Below are 17,770 nucleotides of genomic sequence, written 5' to 3'. Positions count from 1 at the left end.
TCAACAATCCTATGAAGCATGTGTAGTTGGTGTACAAACAGTTAATGAATGATTGATATATTACCATGCTTCATTTTTAAAACTTGTTTGGCTTGAAGGTTCATTCTTGATCTTAGTATGTAACAAAAAACTCTTCACTCAAGGTCCACTTCTTAGATTTTGTCTGGAGCTATCAGCTGCAGCTCATGACCTTCATTAGCAGATAGAGTTTGTTCAAATGCCATGTGAAGTGGAGATGTGTTTATAATAAATAAATATTAAACAAATAAATTATATTTGTGTCTTGTATTTATAACAATGAATATAAAATGTATTTCATATTCATATAAAAACACCAATTATGGATGCTATAACTATATAGTGTATTTATAGGTGTTGACAAATACGTTAATATTCGATATCTGCTTATATCTCAATTTGATTAGTGCTCACTGATAAGACTGAATGGTGTTATTTAAACAGCTTCTACACAAAGACAAAGTTGCACATGCTTGATGAACTGTCCGATGCTTCCTTTTTCACTGAAGAATATTTGTCTCCATTCCTGCAATGATGGAGGAGAAGAGGGGCGGAGAGAGCATGCAGGAGAACGAGCATGTTGTCAGGGGAGACTAAACGGAGATCGTTTGATTGCACCACAAAGCTCAAAGCTGTCAGTCAACATCAGAAACAAACAGAGCTTCTGGGCTCCCACTGGAGATCCACTTTTGTAGACAGTGAGCCACTGAGATTGGGATCTGCATTGTGGTGGAGTTATGGACCTTGCAGAGACATTAATGGTAACTCGACATATTAGCGTTTCACTAGCTTTTGCAGAGAAAGCAGATGGTTGCCTTATATCATTTTACCGACAGAGATGAAGAAAAGCTACATATAATGTATCAAATAAAAACCCAACAAGGCACGATGACGAAATTTGCCGCCATTCCACACCACATACAGTACAAAATGCTGAGAATATGAAACATTTGGATGATTATGCAGATTTGCTTGGTGCTAAATAACGCTGCAGTCTGTACTTGCTATAACTGTCCATTATCCATAATCACCATCTCCTTCGATCTTGTGTCAGTTGCATTAACAATCCCCATGTTGCCTCCTCTCTAAAGCTTTGGAGATGCCGAGGTATGCTTAGTATAATAAAACAGACACTGAACAAAAATGCAGGCAATATATCCAACGTCTTGGTTTTGAGTGACTAATTTCTTTGTTTTTGAAGTTACTGTATTTACTTCGAGGCATATTGTTCAGTAATTATATTCTACCGGGACTAGAATTTAAATTATTCTCTGATAATTGCTTTGCAGAGGCAAAACACACTGCAGTCTGCAGCTCTCTCTCTCGTTCTCTCTCTCTCTCTCTCAACACTGAGGTTGTAACCTAACACCTACAGCTACGCTCATCACACTGAAATTAACAAAATCATAATATAAAACATTAATAATGAGATGATTGTCCCTGCAATAACAATTTGAACTTTCAAACCTTTACTGTCAATCTGTAAATGTCTGTTTCTCCCAAGCACATTCATTAAATATACAGTATTACATAATGAACTACATGTAGTTTTCGAAAAAAATGACACTTGGTGTTGAAATCATGGTTTAAAAAATATGAGGAAAGAAGATTTTATTTAAGTTGCTCCTCAATAAACAACATGTTTGTGTGTGGAAACCACAACAAAACGAGTGATTGTAGACATATTCTAGCAAAATAAGAAAAGAAATATTTAAGAAATTTAAAAAGCCTTACATCTATTTACCTAGTTTATAACATTCATATTTCTATTGCTGGTTTACAGTAGTTGCTCTGCAAACTTAAAGTCTAAATCAAACATACTGTTATTTAATGTACAAAAAAGTAAATTAAATCATAGCTGATACAACATTACAGAAGAATTGCTAACATTATTCAATAGACGGTATATCAAGTCTAAACGTACTTTGTCAGCTTATATTTCAGTTGATAGACAAATTAGTATATATATTTCAGTGCACAACAGTCAACAGTGAAACTGTTTTACAAGAGAAAGAAAGATTGCAGTCTCTAACAGTTCTGCCAGAGAAAACATGTCAAAAACGGGTCGGATTTCAGCTTTTCCTTTGCTCACGCATCCTGAATCAGTGACAATGCTCATGCTGTGTTCATCAAAACAAGTACTAAAAATAAAGCACAGTGACTACTAAGTCCAGGAAGCTAAACAAAGCTGCCATATTGTGTGTCAAAATTAGCGAGAGGTAAAAAGGCAAAATGCTAACCTAAAGATCTGAAAATGTTGGTTCGTTGTTCGCTTCAAAGAGCAAGTCTGAGAGAACCGAAGAAAATAAAAACGAAACAGGAAAGAAAAGAATGACTCAGTCCACTTTTACACAAAGAAGCAAACAATGTATATTTGTGCTCCTGAAAGAAACATGTCTCTATACCTCCCACTGGATAGTTAGTAGCTTTCACCACATGTAATAGCTGCGTGTGGTGTCCACTTGGCTAGGTTTGGTCTCGGATGAGCCCTCTTTTTCCTTCTCACTGTCTGCCTCCCACAAGTTGATAAGAGGAGGGTACAACTCGTTTAGCGGTATTGAGGAGGTTTTCTGCATGTACTTTTTCAGAGAATGGTGATAGTTTTTCCTTTTCCACCTCTTAGCAATGTACACACCCAGAGAGGCCAGACTGATGATTGCAAACATTGTTCCCATGACTGCTGCAAGAGCAGTGTTGGTCCCTTGGTCGGATATTTCCACAGCGAAGGTCGCTTGCTTCGTTGTCACATTCACACACGACTTCTGTGTTTGTTGATGGATGTTGGAGACGGTGAGGCACACTTCATACTCAGTTGCTGGTTGTAAATGCGTAAGGTTGTACTCATGGACATCCACAGGTACTCTGGCAGTGTAAGTAATATGTGGGTTGTCTATTTTCATGGTAGCAGATGACCACTTTAGGTTAGAGGTCATTATGTTTGAGTTTATTTTCCAGGAGACCAGGATTGAGTGGGATTCTGTCTGTTTGACATAGATCTTCATAAGCTGAGTGCTGTCTAACAGAGTGCCATTTACCCGAAGAGCTATCACTCTTGTGTCAGCTCCCTCTGAGTTTTGAGCCACACAGGTGTATCTGCCTGAGTCTTCTACTTGGATATGAAAAATTCTCAATGTCCCTTCACTGCTGAGGCTGTACTTGTCTGATAGGGTGTCCATCATCACCTTGTTCCCCATAGGCGTCACCCAGTAGATTTCAGGCTCAGGCTTTGACATGGCTCTGCAGTCCAAGTCCACAGTCATACCAATGTCCAAATTGAGGTGGCTGGGGAAGGTGTCATGAGAAATCATGGGCAAGCACTGATTTGCTGCATTCTTCTGCAGCACCTCCCGCACACGCATACCCCTGAACTCTGTTGGCATGGCACACATCATGGACACAGGTTCCATAAAACGGACGGTGGTCTTGTTGGAGCTCATCCACTGGATGACGCAGTCACAGCGAAGAGGGTTGCTGTGGATGCTGATCTCACGTAGGTTTGGGAGGGTGTCTACTGTGGACTGATAGAGGGCGTTCAGGGCATTGTTGTTTAGCATTAGACTTTCCAAGGCTGGGACATCACGAAAGGCCTGACAGTTGATGTAGGAGAACTTGGGGTTGTTTGTAGCCTCCAGCTTTGTGAGCTCAGGAAGGTTGTCCAAAGCGTAACGATCAATAGAAACCAACTCTCCCATGTTGTTTATACCCAGCTCCTTCAGCCTCAGCATGTTTTTGAAATCTCCCTCCTGAATTTTGTGCACTGGGTTTTTGTTCAAATCCAAGAACTTAAGGTTAGGTAGCTTCTGAAGAGCTCTCTGAGGAACTCGGACCAGCTTATTGTCATAGAAAGAGAGGCTCTCAAGATTGTCAAGTCCCACAAAGGCATTTCCGGGGATGTCGGTCAAATCCATCCCAGCCAAAACCAGGCTTCTCAAGTTGCCCAGGGGTTTGAAATTAAAGTCCATTATTCCAACAACGGGGTTCTCCCCAATCATGAGGATCTCTAGATTGGGCGTAGATTCAAACCACTGGCTGTTGATGGTCTTAAGCTTGTTGGAGTTGAGGTGAAGCCTGAGCAGGTTGTGGAGCCCAGAGAAGGCATTGGCAGAGATGGTGTTGATCTGATTGTGGTTGATGTAGAGCTCCTGCAGGTTGCTGAGGTCCTGCAGACAGAAATCGGGCATTTCTGTGATCTGGTTCTCCTCCAGATGAAGCGTGGTGAGCTGGGACATATTGGTAAGGCCAACATCCCGAATGCTACTAAAGTTGTTCTGGGACAAGTCCAGCTCAGTCAGGTTGAAGAGCTGCTCCAGCTCCTCACTGGTCCTGGCAATATAGTTGCTCTGTAGGAGGAGAACCTGAGTGTCACTGGAGAGGTTTCCCGGGATGCGTGTTAAGCGAAGGTCATTGCAGTCCACAGTGATAGCTTCTCTGTAGGTGGACTGGGGAGTAAACCAAGGCCGGATCTCGCACACACATAGCTGGGGGCACTCATTGCTTTGGACGAAAGATAGTCCTACAGATACCAGGATCAGGCCAGCAAGGCACTGGCCTAGAAGAAAGCAGTCTAACCTCCGTCTAGCCATGCTGGGGAGGGACAGGAGGAGGGTCAGATGACTTTGGGAGAGGGTGCGTTACAGTCATCAACTAGACTTTGCGCTGATTAGGTCTTTTATTCCGGTGGACTTGAAGCCAACAGTAGAATTTTACAGCAAGATCTTGGAACTGCAGGATAATCTGCAAAAGAAAGACAAAGGATATATGTCATTATACAGTAAACAGCCCCATGTTTAGAATGAAAAGGGTATATAGTTCATGATTATCTTTTTAGCAATGCTAGCAGCATGCAAAATTGGTCCACCACTTGGTCATGACTGAAATACTTTACAACTATAGGTAAAAATACGATGGTTCATCAAATTTTGTACAGACGTTCATGGATCATGGAGGATTAATCCTACTGGCTTTGGTGATCCTCTAGCTTTTGACATGAGGTTGTGGTTTTCAGAGAAATATCTCAACAATTATTGGATGGATTGCCATGACATTTGGCACCATCATCAGTCAATCAGGTCATACTTTGATTTATGAACAAATACTTGCAAAATTAATTACATTCCTATCAGCCTAAGTTGTATTTTATTTTTAGTGGTAATTAGCAAATGCTATGATGGTGATCATTACTTCTTTGTGAGTATACATTGTACTTGTGCTTATGTACTACATCAGCATGTTACCAATGTCATTCTGAGCATAATTAACATGCTGATGTTAGCATTTTAGCTCGAAGCACCACTATGAATGTTTACAGCCTCACAGAGCCCAACATGGCTGTAGACACTTAAGTCTTGTTGTATGTAACAATTAATAAATTATCACAGAATCTTTAATGTGTCTTGTAAATGTAGGAATTACTTAAGACAACAGATTGACTAAGAATAACAAGTGCTTCTCCATTATCCTTGTGAGACTGTGGGTTATGTGCAGCATCAACAGTTTTGAGAAAATGCAAGTTCAGCTCATTACAATGCATGCACAAAACACTGCTCTGAACAACTTGGAAACAGATCAAATTCCATTGAGGGCTTTCATCTATCCAACAGGCCCATAAGGACTTGATCATTAGTTTCTCCGAACATCATTAAACACTATGAGATATTAGTATGTGCCATGCCTCAAAGAAAGCAAAAAAAGATGCACGTCTTAATTTTTAATGCAACGTCTTCAGCATTCTGAAATTAGGGCAAACATGAAAAAAAAAGTTTTCAGCAGGCCTAGTATTTTTCCAGGATGAATGGGTACAGAAGGAAGACTGTCAAAACTTTGAGCAGCATTCTTTAACACTTTAGAAGACTACAAATAAAGATTTCAGGAGAGGGTTGTGAGAGGATGAGAGACCCTGATCTACTGATCTAGCCCATGCAGAGCTCCTGAGAGGTACAAAGAGCATCTGCTAGCCTATAAGGTAGTAACACTTACTACAATCACTTGGAGGATAAGTCATTTATCGTTGCAAACAATAGGCTTCTTTTACTCAATGCCAGTGCTACATTTTAAATTCTTTACTGTGCATGAATACATGGGTATTGCAGATATATCATTGTCATCTAGGGATAACAATATGGGTTAGTTATGGTCCACCAATTTGGACTGAAAGATCTTAACATGTATTATGGTTTCTAATGCCTTTTTGTTGATTCTACAAAAAACAAAGTGTCCAAAGCTGAGTTGGCTGCTTAGACAAGTCCTGACCAAGAAATAGACTCCTTGTAAAACAGCAAATGGTCAATTTACACTTCAGTTTTGAACAAAGTAAACAAACAAAATGGAATGTATTAATTTGTGACCTTTAGATGTGCTGGTAGATTTTGTCACCTTTTGTGAGTGGTAGGATAGCTTTTCCCCATGTCCACTGCTGGCAGTAGCTTCATATTCAGCATACATATATGTGAGTGGTATCAAATTTCTTATCTAACACTCAGCAAGACAGCAATTATGCATATTTCAAACAACTATTCCCTCCTTAACTACAGGTTTCATCATAGAGCCTATCAGCTTATTGGTACATATACAGGCATGGTGACTGCTTTTAAATGTTTTTACCTAACTAGGGTCTGACAGAGACTGAAACATTGTCAATTTTAAATAAATGTGTGGTTTGGAGTCAGTGTGTGTCAATATTTCACATTCAATGTCCCCAGTGGATAAAACACACTGACTTTTTCTCCTGCACCACCATAAGGTTGGCATTTGTGATTTTGAGTTAAATCTCTAAACAATCAACAGTTTGATACAGATATTCATGTTCCCCTCAGGATGACCTGTAATAATTTTAGTGACCTGTAACTGACTTATGACAAAACATCTGCAATGTTAAATACATTTCAAGCAGCTTCAGCTGAACTTTGTGTTTAGTGCTAATTATCAAATATTAGCATGCTAACCTGCTAAACTAAGATGGTGAACATGGTAACCATTACACTTGCTTAACGTAAGCATATGAGTAATGTCATTAGTGTGTTAGTGCATTGTCAGTCACTGCTGTGCATGACTGTAGACTCTTAGTCATCTTAATCACAGTGTGAACCATGTCTTACATAGCCCTGTTGCTTTTGTTTCATCTACTCTATCAGACATGAGGTCCACTCAATAAGTCTGTTCACATTCAAATACTACAGTTTTATCCTTCACCTTTTCTTATTAACAGGATTAGGATGCCAGCACTTCTTTAACAAGCCCGTGCACTTGCAGTATCTTACAGCAACACTTAAGAGATCCCATTACCCAATTAGGTCTATTTACTGAAGGAGGCATCCTACCTAGTGCAGCGCCATACGGCAGCACTACGGTACCGCAGCATTCTCCACCACACAGCTTTATGGTCAACACCAGCTTAAGAAGATAGCACTTAAGAGGCTTTCAAACAAGAGAGCTGACTAATTCAGCTGAATGCAAACTGCCTGGCAACAGCACCAGGGAGACAGGAACACATCTCTGCTCCTCCTATACTGGAGATTCCCTATGGGACAGGGCGGAGCATGGGTGAAACAGGGATAGTATGGTATCTTGTCTTTAAGCTACAGCACCGCATATTGTGACGATTGCTGTGCCAGTCAGGATTAGTGGATGGAGATACTGAGGTGGAGATTAGCTGGGGGTAGTGTACTAGATTCAAACCCAGAGGAGAGAAACAGGTCACTTAGCACTTTAATTAAAAGCAACATATACAGCATAGACCTAAAAGAGTGTTAATGCATTGGTAATCTCATTACAAAAATAATTGCTTAAGTGCCTGTTTGTAATTTTGTCAGTGACTAAATATTCTGTCTCATTACAATATTTAAAATAATTTAATTACTGAACTGACAAAAATGTAGTAGTCATAAATAGTTTGTGGGGTAATTCTCTCAAAAATAAAAACAGTTTGTGAAGTTGCTGTAACTGGAGCATATCAACTACATATTACCACAAAATGGCTTTAAAACACCCTGCAGCAAGATTCCAAGGAAGATTTAGTAATATATATTTTCTCCTCCTCCTGTATTTACCACAAATGGGGTTAATCTTAGATTCTCCCCATTCAGTAAATGCTGACAGCTTTGTCCATGCGTCCCTTTATGCAATGTAAGATTAAGAAGTTTCTGATCCTATTCAATACTGGATGTACAAAAACTGACACTGTTGTCAAAGTAAAAAAAAGTGGGTTAGCTGAAGTTTTTTTGAAAATGTTGTTCTGATGTAACAGAGCACTTAAAAAGACAAAATCAGTGTCAACATCCTGTTGGTTGATTTTTCAACAACAACTAAAGGCAGTCTGGGACATCCTGACACGGGTCTATTGTGATCCTAAAGCTGCAGGAAAGCTTAAAAACACACAGCAGGTGGGAGAACACTCAACAACACCAAAGGCAGGAAGGCAGGAAGTGGACACCCCCAGAGGTTTTAACCACAGCCACCTCTCAACCGGTGAACGGGATACTTCAAACAAATACCAACAACTTCAGACATAAACTGTGTCATCTCAGACACCTTTTATCAACACCTGCTGGAGGATCCTAGATCGCCATGTTTTACTTTGTCATATGGAGCATAATCAAAGACATACAAGTGGGACAGGTGTTTACCACCAAAATAACATGGATCACTAATCTGAAATGTAAAACATCTTTCAGATGAGGTTACTCATTTATTTCTTCATTCTATCTGGTCTCATTCCCACACCCCTAACTACATTATCTACCTAACATTCATATTCATACACATAATTATTTCATACTTGTGTTACTTGAAATATATAAATATTACAAAATGATTCTGAAAATATTCTTTCCAATAAGATCAATTTCACAAAGTTGCTCTCTAAGAAACTGAATCCTTTTCTGCACTGGGCTAGTACATTGATGCTGATCAACAATACAAAAATAATGGAACAAAAAAAACCAAAAACAAAACACTGATTACCAAAGGTGGTCTTAGAGGTCCTCGGAGAAACGACAGGTGAACTTGCTACTGCTGGTTGTCACTTATTTCAGATCTTGGCAGTGCCCTTTACTGATTCATTTCCTGTGGTTTGATGAGAAGCTTCACGCTCCTCTCGTGGTGAAGCAGCACTTTCTTATGGTGTCAAAGGAAATTAACTGAATGAGCATTTTAATTTTCATGGGCGGGCCGTAACGGACGACTGTGAAGAACAGCTGCACATCCTCGAGGCCTATGTACCGAAGACTACTTAGACTATTTATTTATGCGATGCTCTGGTGATTTCCATTATATTTCCACAACGATATCGCATTATTAAGATGAAATTTAGGCATAAATTGATTAATTAATTAACCCTTGTGAGGGACTCCTGCACCTGCTACATTGTCTTTATGCTAAGCCAGCTACAGCACTCAATGGATGGACTCTTATCTGAGACTCTTACCACCTTATTGTGTTATTAAACAGGTTGATAATATGATCTTTAGGTCAACTAATCGGACCACTTTGTTTGTGGGTTGAAAACAAACAAGCTGATGTGACAAATCGCAACCTTGCAAAAGGCCCACATACAGTGTATTACCTATCATAGTTTGTGTAAAAGGGACTTTTATAACATAGGTAGGGGTATTGATTAAGTCTCTGTTTACAAACTGACTTCATGTGGATGGGCAAAGCAACTGAAAATCATGGTATTATTTGAACAACATGTAGAAGTAAAATTATCCAGTAATTCACAAGAAAACAAAATGAAAGAGAAGACTGAAAAACAAACATTGTTTGGTGCAATGAAAACTGCTTTTTGTGTTGTTCTATTCTGTCAATTATCTAACACAGTCTTATCCCTCCAAGATAAATATGAATGGCGACAAGATAATGAAATGGATAAGGAGAAAAAAAAAACAAACAGATTTCTGTTACACAAAAGTTGATTTTTTTCAGGAGTTTTTTGGGGATTTTTATTATGTCTTCAAATAAAACTGTCCATGAACCAAAAGTCAGGCTTTGGACTTTAACTGCTCACAGCTCGAACTGTATACTGAATCTGTACACTATATGTACTACACACATAATGCTGTAAGACCTTGCTTTTCCTGAAATAAACTCAGTAATACTGCAGATATTCAGTCTCTAGACAGTAGCTCCCCCCACCCCTGCATTAAACATCATTGTTTTTGGCCTTCACTGTTTTGTGTTATTTTTTAACTGGTCATTATTACCAGGAACTACAGTGGATCCTAATTCAATGGGCTTCTATGGCATGGATGTCTCCAGGTTACACAAGCCTAAACAATGACCTGCTGTCTCAGCTCTGACTGTGTTTGACAGCCATAAAAATGCCCAGTTTCATCTCATGCCATGAAAGTAGACCGCTGTCATTTTCATTTGACAGACTGTCACTTATAGAGTGATACTGAAACGCAACTTGTTAATTGGCATCCTGACGTACGGCGTTTACACACGTCATACAGTTTAAAGATGTGACAGAACACCTCTAGAGATGGTACAGTAGGAATAGTTTTCTCATTAATTGAGGGCACCGCAGTTGTCGAGCCCTATTAGGAGGATATTGTGCCAATACATGTATGATAATGATGCTTACCTCACTCACCCAGGTTACCCTTGAACTTTTACTTGAAGAACATACATACAGACTGCTTATGAACAAGATCTGTAAAAACATGTCTGTGGTGAGTTCTGGTGAGAGGAAAAACTAGATAAGGTCTCCCAAATTTGTGTCTGGGTCCGTGTGAGGACACTCAGTCTCATCCCCAAGGAACTTCTCCCTTGACTGCAGGAAGAATTGAGAGTGATATGAGAAAATGAGAATGTGATTTAAACTGGATAACATGAGTCTTGCATTAAGGCTCTCTCGGGAGATGCCTGTATGACCCCCGCTGGCCCGGGTTTGCCCTTGAGCTTTAGTTTATTCATGTGCACTCATAAAAAAAGATGAAAGGAGAAATGAGGGAAAACAAATCACAGGTGGAGCAGGTGAGATAAACAACCACAGGGAGCCTATAAACGCATCGTGTCATAAATGGAGCAAAACTGAGGTGACAAAAGCGCTCCTGAATTAGATGACAGAACTTGAGTGACAAGGAAACGTATTATATCCAGAAAAAAACCCGGCTCCTGTGACAAGAGAGTTAAATGAAATGAAAAATACATATGGAGTGAAAACTCAACACTCTCTCCTGCTCTGTGTCCATCTGAACACCAGAATGCACAGAAAAAAAAAATGTATATTACAGCCTCTTGGGAGACACCGATATCCAATCAGACTCCAGCACACACACATTTACAGTTACACCTCCCTGAGAGATTACAGTCATGTAAACCACTTTTTTCCCCCCTACGCTGACGAGGGAATCGGGACTTCTTCTCTTCACTGTACCCAGTATGTGTTGTCGTGATCCCTTCGCTCGCGCTCACTTATGCCTCCGGGCTGCTCACCGCCCCCTCCCTCTAAGGATTTAATATAACACATTCCACTTCCCTGTGGGAGTTTCAAATAAGCAGAAGTTAAAAAATGAGACCATATTTTTTTCAAACAATGCATGTAGCATATTTAAATGTTCCTGTAGAACTGCGGCTGCTCATCCAGAGCACAACCGACAATGCCACATTTGTGTAATAGAAGTCTATGGATAATTTGGTAAATTTGGTAAATATGCTAAATAGCGCTCAATATGACAAAAGACACATTTGAACGAGGTGTACTTGCACACTGTTGGATTTCTGACGGCATTTATGAGCGTGTGTAAGTGTAGCGGTTTACAAACAGACACGTGTACGTGCTCTCTGGTTTCACATAGGTGACTCATGTGAGGTCTTCCCCTGTTGGAGGCGACTGGGCCACTTTGTGATCAGCAGCACTTGTAGTATTGATTGCACAGCAGCTTGATTGCTCTCAAACTGGTTCACCTTCAACCGGGATGGGCAAACTCTCAATGGACACTTGTTTGGAGATCCACGGCTCCTCTACAAGCCCGCTGATTAGATTTGTGGTAGATTGAGTGGCTGAATTATACAACAAATTCTTGGTGGAACAGCTGCTCATACGGTAAGAACAGCAACCCGTAATCTCAATGTAAACAAAAGGGTCGTACCACTGTCAAAGCAAAACAAAGACTCACTAACACTACAAAGTAACATAATCCATCTTCCATTATTTACTGATTAATCGATAAGTCGATTGAGATAATATTAATGGAAACTATGCTCATAATCAATTAATCATTTCAATCATTTTTCAGTCAGAAAAACCAAACATTCTTCAGCTTCTCTCATTTTAATTTTCTCTGTTTTTGAATTATTGTAAACTGAATATTTTGGGTGATGGACAAAACAAGATGTGAACAAAACAAATTCACCACGGTGTTCAACAGACAGAGTATACTGGTCTTTTTTTTTAAATACTATTTTCTGACATTTTTTAGTCAAAAAAAATTAATTAATGATTATTAGATAATGAAAACAATCATCGGTTGCAGCCCTAATTAACATTTTCAGTACTGCTGAATGTTTGTTTACATCACTTGTCTTTGTAGACATGAGTAAGAGATGGCCTACATCTTCAACTACGATTAAATCTAAACTTATGATTAGATCAATAAAGCAAAATGTGTTTCTAGCTTTAAAAAAAAAAAACGATTGAAATGAAACAGATTAAAGGAGCACTCACAGGGAGTCTGCTCATTTCATGTTGTATCATGTCTCCTGTAGCTCTGTGGGGCGCTCTCCAAACTTTGAAAAAAATAACTGCACAGGTGTTCACTATCAAATTGCATTATGGGAAATTTAGGATCCAGTGTTTTTGGGTCAGGATATGACATCCCTGCCAATTCTTGTTTTGTAACTGTCTCTTGTAACTTTGCAAGGAGTGAAATGTCAATTATTATTGTGATTTGTGCACCTACATTATATTCACATGGTGGAGCCTCTTTAACAAACCAGCTTGGGTTTGACACTGAACTTCAGTTTCAGTGTCAGAGGAGCTGAGGACCAGGGACAGTCTCTTCCACCTGAGCCACAGCCAACTGCTTTCTACTATAGCTTCCATCCATAAGGTCGGCCAGTCTGCTGATCTGCTGAATAAATGTGATGCTTTAAGGGTTTTATTTTATACTAATCTTGTATATGTGAGGCAAATGTCCATTAGGGGAGTGATCGCCCAGCTGGGCCTGACCACTCTTTCAGAGAAGGGGTGATTAGACCATGGAAGGCTGCTCACCAGGGACTCCTGCGCGCACACACACACACACACACACACACACACACACACACACACACACACACACTCCCATGTTCCCCAGAGCCAAATGGCAACACAGGTGTGCCAGCCTGAGCTAGGGCAGTACACCAAACACGGACGTCCACCTCGGAGAAACGTCTGTCTCTGACACATCAACACATGCACACGCCATGAAAAACCTCAGGGCAGGGTGAGCTGAACTGTTACTGTGTCTGTTGTCTGCGACACCTGTAGCCCACTGAGGACAAAGGGTTAATGACGCCTCAGTCCTTCTTATAGGAATAAAGGCTTGAGCCCCCCCACCACCCCTGCCTTATACCCTCGGGACCTAAATGTTGTTGGTCGATGGAGGTGGGGGGTGGGTGAAGCTCTTTACCCCCTCCCACAAGCCCTGCTGTCTCCAAACAACCCCGCCCACACACACACACACACACACACACATGCACGCACGCACACACACACACACACACACACACAGACACCTGCAACACACACTCCCTTTAGTCACACTCTATTCTTGTGATTCTTATCATGTTAAAAAAGTAGACGTATTGTGTGTGTTTGTGTGCTTCTTTATGAATTGTGGTGTGTGTGTGTGTGTGTGTGTGTGTGTGTGTGTGTGTGTGCGCGTGCCTGTTGTGTCTATGCTAGCCAGGATGCCTCCTTGGGGGGAAGCAGAAAAAAAGAAATAGCCTTCTGCTCGCTCAGAAATCTGTCCTTGGTGTAAAACAGCATCACAGCAGCAACCAAGACAAGACAGAGTTTGCATGAATGAAACAGCTTTTCAGCAGAAATTCTTTATATATCATATATTAAAGAAACAATTAGTCCTACACATAATGAAAGTAAGCTGCTGTGTGTTTAACTGACTTGGCTATGCTTCTTGTGTTGGTGTCATTATCCTGTAAAGTCGCTGAACCAACACTCACTTTTATTTGAGTCAAAGGAGAAAAGAGACTCTCAGCACTTTGTTTTTAAGAGAGGGGCAGTATATATGGAGTCCAGTGGCAAAGCAAAAAAAAAAAACCCTATACAAAATGAATAAAGAAATTCTTTTATCATATTAACCTTTCTACAGTATGTCCCTTTCCCTAAAGTTGAGTGATGCAAGTCAGCAGTCTCCATCACAAAAGCGCAACAGCTGCAGCGACAGAAGCAGCGTTTGTGAATCACAATAGACCCCCTGCCAATGCAACCCCATTCTCACCAGCACATCTCTTACACAGGGCCTTGTCTTTATCCCCGAGGAAGACTCCGCGACTTTTTTTTTTTTTTCTTGCTTCGAACGGAGGAATCGAGACATCTGCCGACATACTTTAACATTAATATGCAAATCACATTTAGCCTACACAACCCTGCGCACGCCGCACGGCAGCTCCTGCTGGCACAGCAAGTACCGCAACGAGATCAAAGTTTGTTTTGTGTGGAATAGCCCATCATTTGACGCATTGGATGGGGTTGATTTATTTCTTGCAGGCTGTAAGGTTAACTGTTCTGTTATTGTTTCAAATCAAACTGCAAGTCTGAAGTGAGCTCGAGCCAGACTGCATTTATAGGAAATTTGATTATGCCCTTGAGTGTGTCTGCATCCTAAATATATCTCAACTCGTTGCATCGCCCTCGCAGGGAAATATGTCATGAATGGAAACATATTGAAAAAGTAGGCCTGTGCATGATTTTACACAAAAACAACACTAATCTACTACCATGAGGTTTAGACGATGTGGCGGCCAACACATCAGTAAAAACACATTTCCCCAACAGAACATGCAGCTCAACAAGAAAACTAACAGGCTACAGCTGTGGACACCCTGCCTTCCCTTCCCTTGCGGGCTCTCACCTTGTTGGCATTCCAGTCCGGTGTTCCCAAGCGCACAGGTCCTTTATCCAAATACACGCGTCAATACACAGCAATGAGTAAGAGAAATGTTACTGTGCCAAGTGAACGGGCTCATCAGATAGCGTAATGGCACATATTCCCGGATCCTAGTGGCTTCAGCTGGCGGCTGTTTACAGCGATTTGTCGCTTGTGTACCCGATCAGTCCCAGGGCGCCTTGGAGAGAGCCATGGTGCGGTCTGCAGAGAGATCTCCAACCTGCTGCAACCCAACCACCGACCGGTTTGTGGCCCCGAAATTCCTCCGCTCTGTTACCGCCGCCGCTGCCTGCTGCTGCTCCTACGGATGGAGGAGAGAAATGATAAAAACACCTGGCGCTGTCCAGACCAGTCAGCTGATTCCCCAGCAGGCTATTGGCTGAGAGCGCCTGTCTGTCAATGTCGGCCAAGCAAAGCAGAGCACCATCTGCTCCGGGCTTGTGATGAGAACAAAGGCAGGAGAGGGCGGCGGGGCACGGGGCGAAGGGGGGAAGTGTGGGTGGGGGTGGTGGTGGTGGGGTGGTGGGTGGCACATGGCATTACCGCTGAAAAAAAAAATCTCCCCTGTGAGCCTCCTCCTCTACATACAAACCTTGAGGACATTGTAGCCTATCAGTGATTTACTTTGTGTGACTGAAACATCAAAAAGGAAATTTTAAAGTCAACATGTGATCACTTATTACAGTATTACAGTACAGTGGTAGTAAGTTTACATTGGTGAAAGATAGTGAAAAAAGTGATAACTTCCATTTCTAGATTTTTAGGTTTTGTCCAAAGCAATAGGAATCTGCTGATCCAACACTTTTAGTTTGATTGTAGGACTAGGACCTGTTTCAAACACTCATTTCCTCTCATTTGAGTCTCTTCACATCATTCAGTCATGTTCGTTATAAACCCATATTTATAAGAATGACCTATTCTCAACTTGGGACTTTGTTTCCAATTTCCCCTTAGTGTCTCTTCGTAATCAAAAGTGTAAGCCTTGTGTAGGCTAGAGCTTTACCTACCTTCATTTTAAAGGGCTACTCCAGCAATTTAGTACTACACTGCTGTAAAGTGGTGACGGGGGTGGTGGGGACTTACAAGAGACAGATAGAAAGTTTTTTTTTTTTTTTTTTAAAGGCCAAGACATTTTGACTTTTAGTCCTCGGTATGCGCCCAACTCCAAAAATGCTGGTTCCTGAATTTCCTATTATCATCTGTCTCTACACCCCCTCCATTCCTGGTAAATTCCGACATCTTTTAACCTCCTTACCTCTTTTTGTGTCAAGAACATGCTGAAATAAATAACTTTGATAATGTTCATGAGTAAAAATCAGTGGCACGACTCCTCAGGGAAAATTGTACAATATATCGAGGGACCACAGGGCCAGGGCAATTCCCAGCAGTAAATGTGCTGTAATGAGATATAATAAAACAATTGGAAGATATGATGTACATGTAAATGATAGAACTGATCACACATGACTTGAGAGGTATAAGGTGTCAGCAATAAGCCGTAATGAAATATGATTACACAATTAAACATGAAGTGCACAATGGAGATTGGTGGAGTTCGTTCATTCAGCATTTCAGTATGCATCAGGCATACAGCTGGAAGTGCTCTACAGGCTTCATCTAACCACCAAAGTGAAAATAGAGGAATAGATGACAGATGATGCAGCCACGATCCAAGCACATCAGTGTTATATTTTGAGCATGTGGGGGGGGGTTTTGAGACAGAAGTATTTAGCACCCACTCAAATGTAATCGAGACACAGTTATTGAGTCTAAACTAGCAATATTTGGGGTGCCCCAGCAGGACTTAAATAACATATCTTGGTTAGAGGAGGTAATAGGATATAAGGGCAATAAGAGGCAATAAGATCTAGCAGCTGTTATTGTGCTATATGGACAAATCTTCATCAGGGTCTACAGCATAAACATAATCTCTCTAATACTCTTTGTTTTATCTGTTTCCTTTACACTTTAATATACATTATTAGTTGTAGGTGAGTCTGTATGTTTGATGAAGGATTTTATGAATTCCAATATGATTTGTTTGCTGATTTATATACTGAAAATCCAATGAAAATGTATGAAGATTCAGTACATTAATTTGGCTTTTTTGCAGGAAAGAAAACTAGAGGTTGTATATTTAGGCCCACATTATCTGGCTTGCTTTATTTTGAAATATTTTGGGGCTGTCTGAGCTTTCTGTTGGGCTCTTTTTTTCACTTAATGTGATAGGTCTCTTGATGTGTTGTTACAAAATGTATTCACAAAATAAAGTCTGGACCTGCACAGGATTTTACTCTATAGGTTTCTGTGGAATATGTCATTTGCTTCCTGGTAGATGGTTGAAGTACTTTTTTACATAGCACACTCAGTCACTTTTGTATGCCTTTTTTTTGGCTAACAAAGCAGATGCTCATGAATAATGTAAATATATTAGGTAGTGTACGTTTTTTCCATTTAGCAGTCCAAATAAATGGAAATAAAATCCCCAAATATCACCAAGTTGGAAACTTTTTTCCCCATTAAAAGCAACAGGTAACATGCCTAATTAATTAATATTCAACAGTCATTCATTTTGCACATAACATAATGAGTCAACAGCAACAAGTACACACAAGAAAAATATGCAAAGGCCACCATTAGAG

The 17,770-nt window shown here is 40.5% G+C and overlaps 1 protein-coding gene across 1 annotated transcript; it reads right to left on the bottom strand.

Annotated features, from left to right (window-relative positions):
* Window positions 1-1,647: 1,647 nt before the first annotated feature.
* Window positions 1,648-15,414, bottom strand: lrrn1 (leucine rich repeat neuronal 1). The gene is made up of 2 exons (XM_022745210.1): window positions 15,093-15,414; window positions 1,648-4,752 (listed from the first exon to the last, which is right to left on the bottom strand). The coding sequence occupies exon 2, from the start codon at window positions 4,599-4,601 to the stop codon at window positions 2,448-2,450; it is 2,154 nt and encodes a 717-aa protein (XP_022600931.1). The 5' UTR covers window positions 4,602-4,752; window positions 15,093-15,414; the 3' UTR covers window positions 1,648-2,447.
* Window positions 15,415-17,770: the final 2,356 nt, after the last annotated feature.

The sequence above is a fragment of the Seriola dumerili genome, unplaced genomic scaffold (genome assembly GCF_002260705.1).
Source record: "Seriola dumerili isolate Sdu_G_001 unplaced genomic scaffold, Sdu_1.0 BDQW01000088.1, whole genome shotgun sequence".
Lineage (NCBI taxonomy): Eukaryota > Metazoa > Chordata > Actinopteri > Carangiformes > Carangidae > Seriola > Seriola dumerili.
The sequence above is the reverse complement of the archived record's forward strand: the minus strand, read 5'-3'. Positions and strand labels throughout refer to the sequence as shown.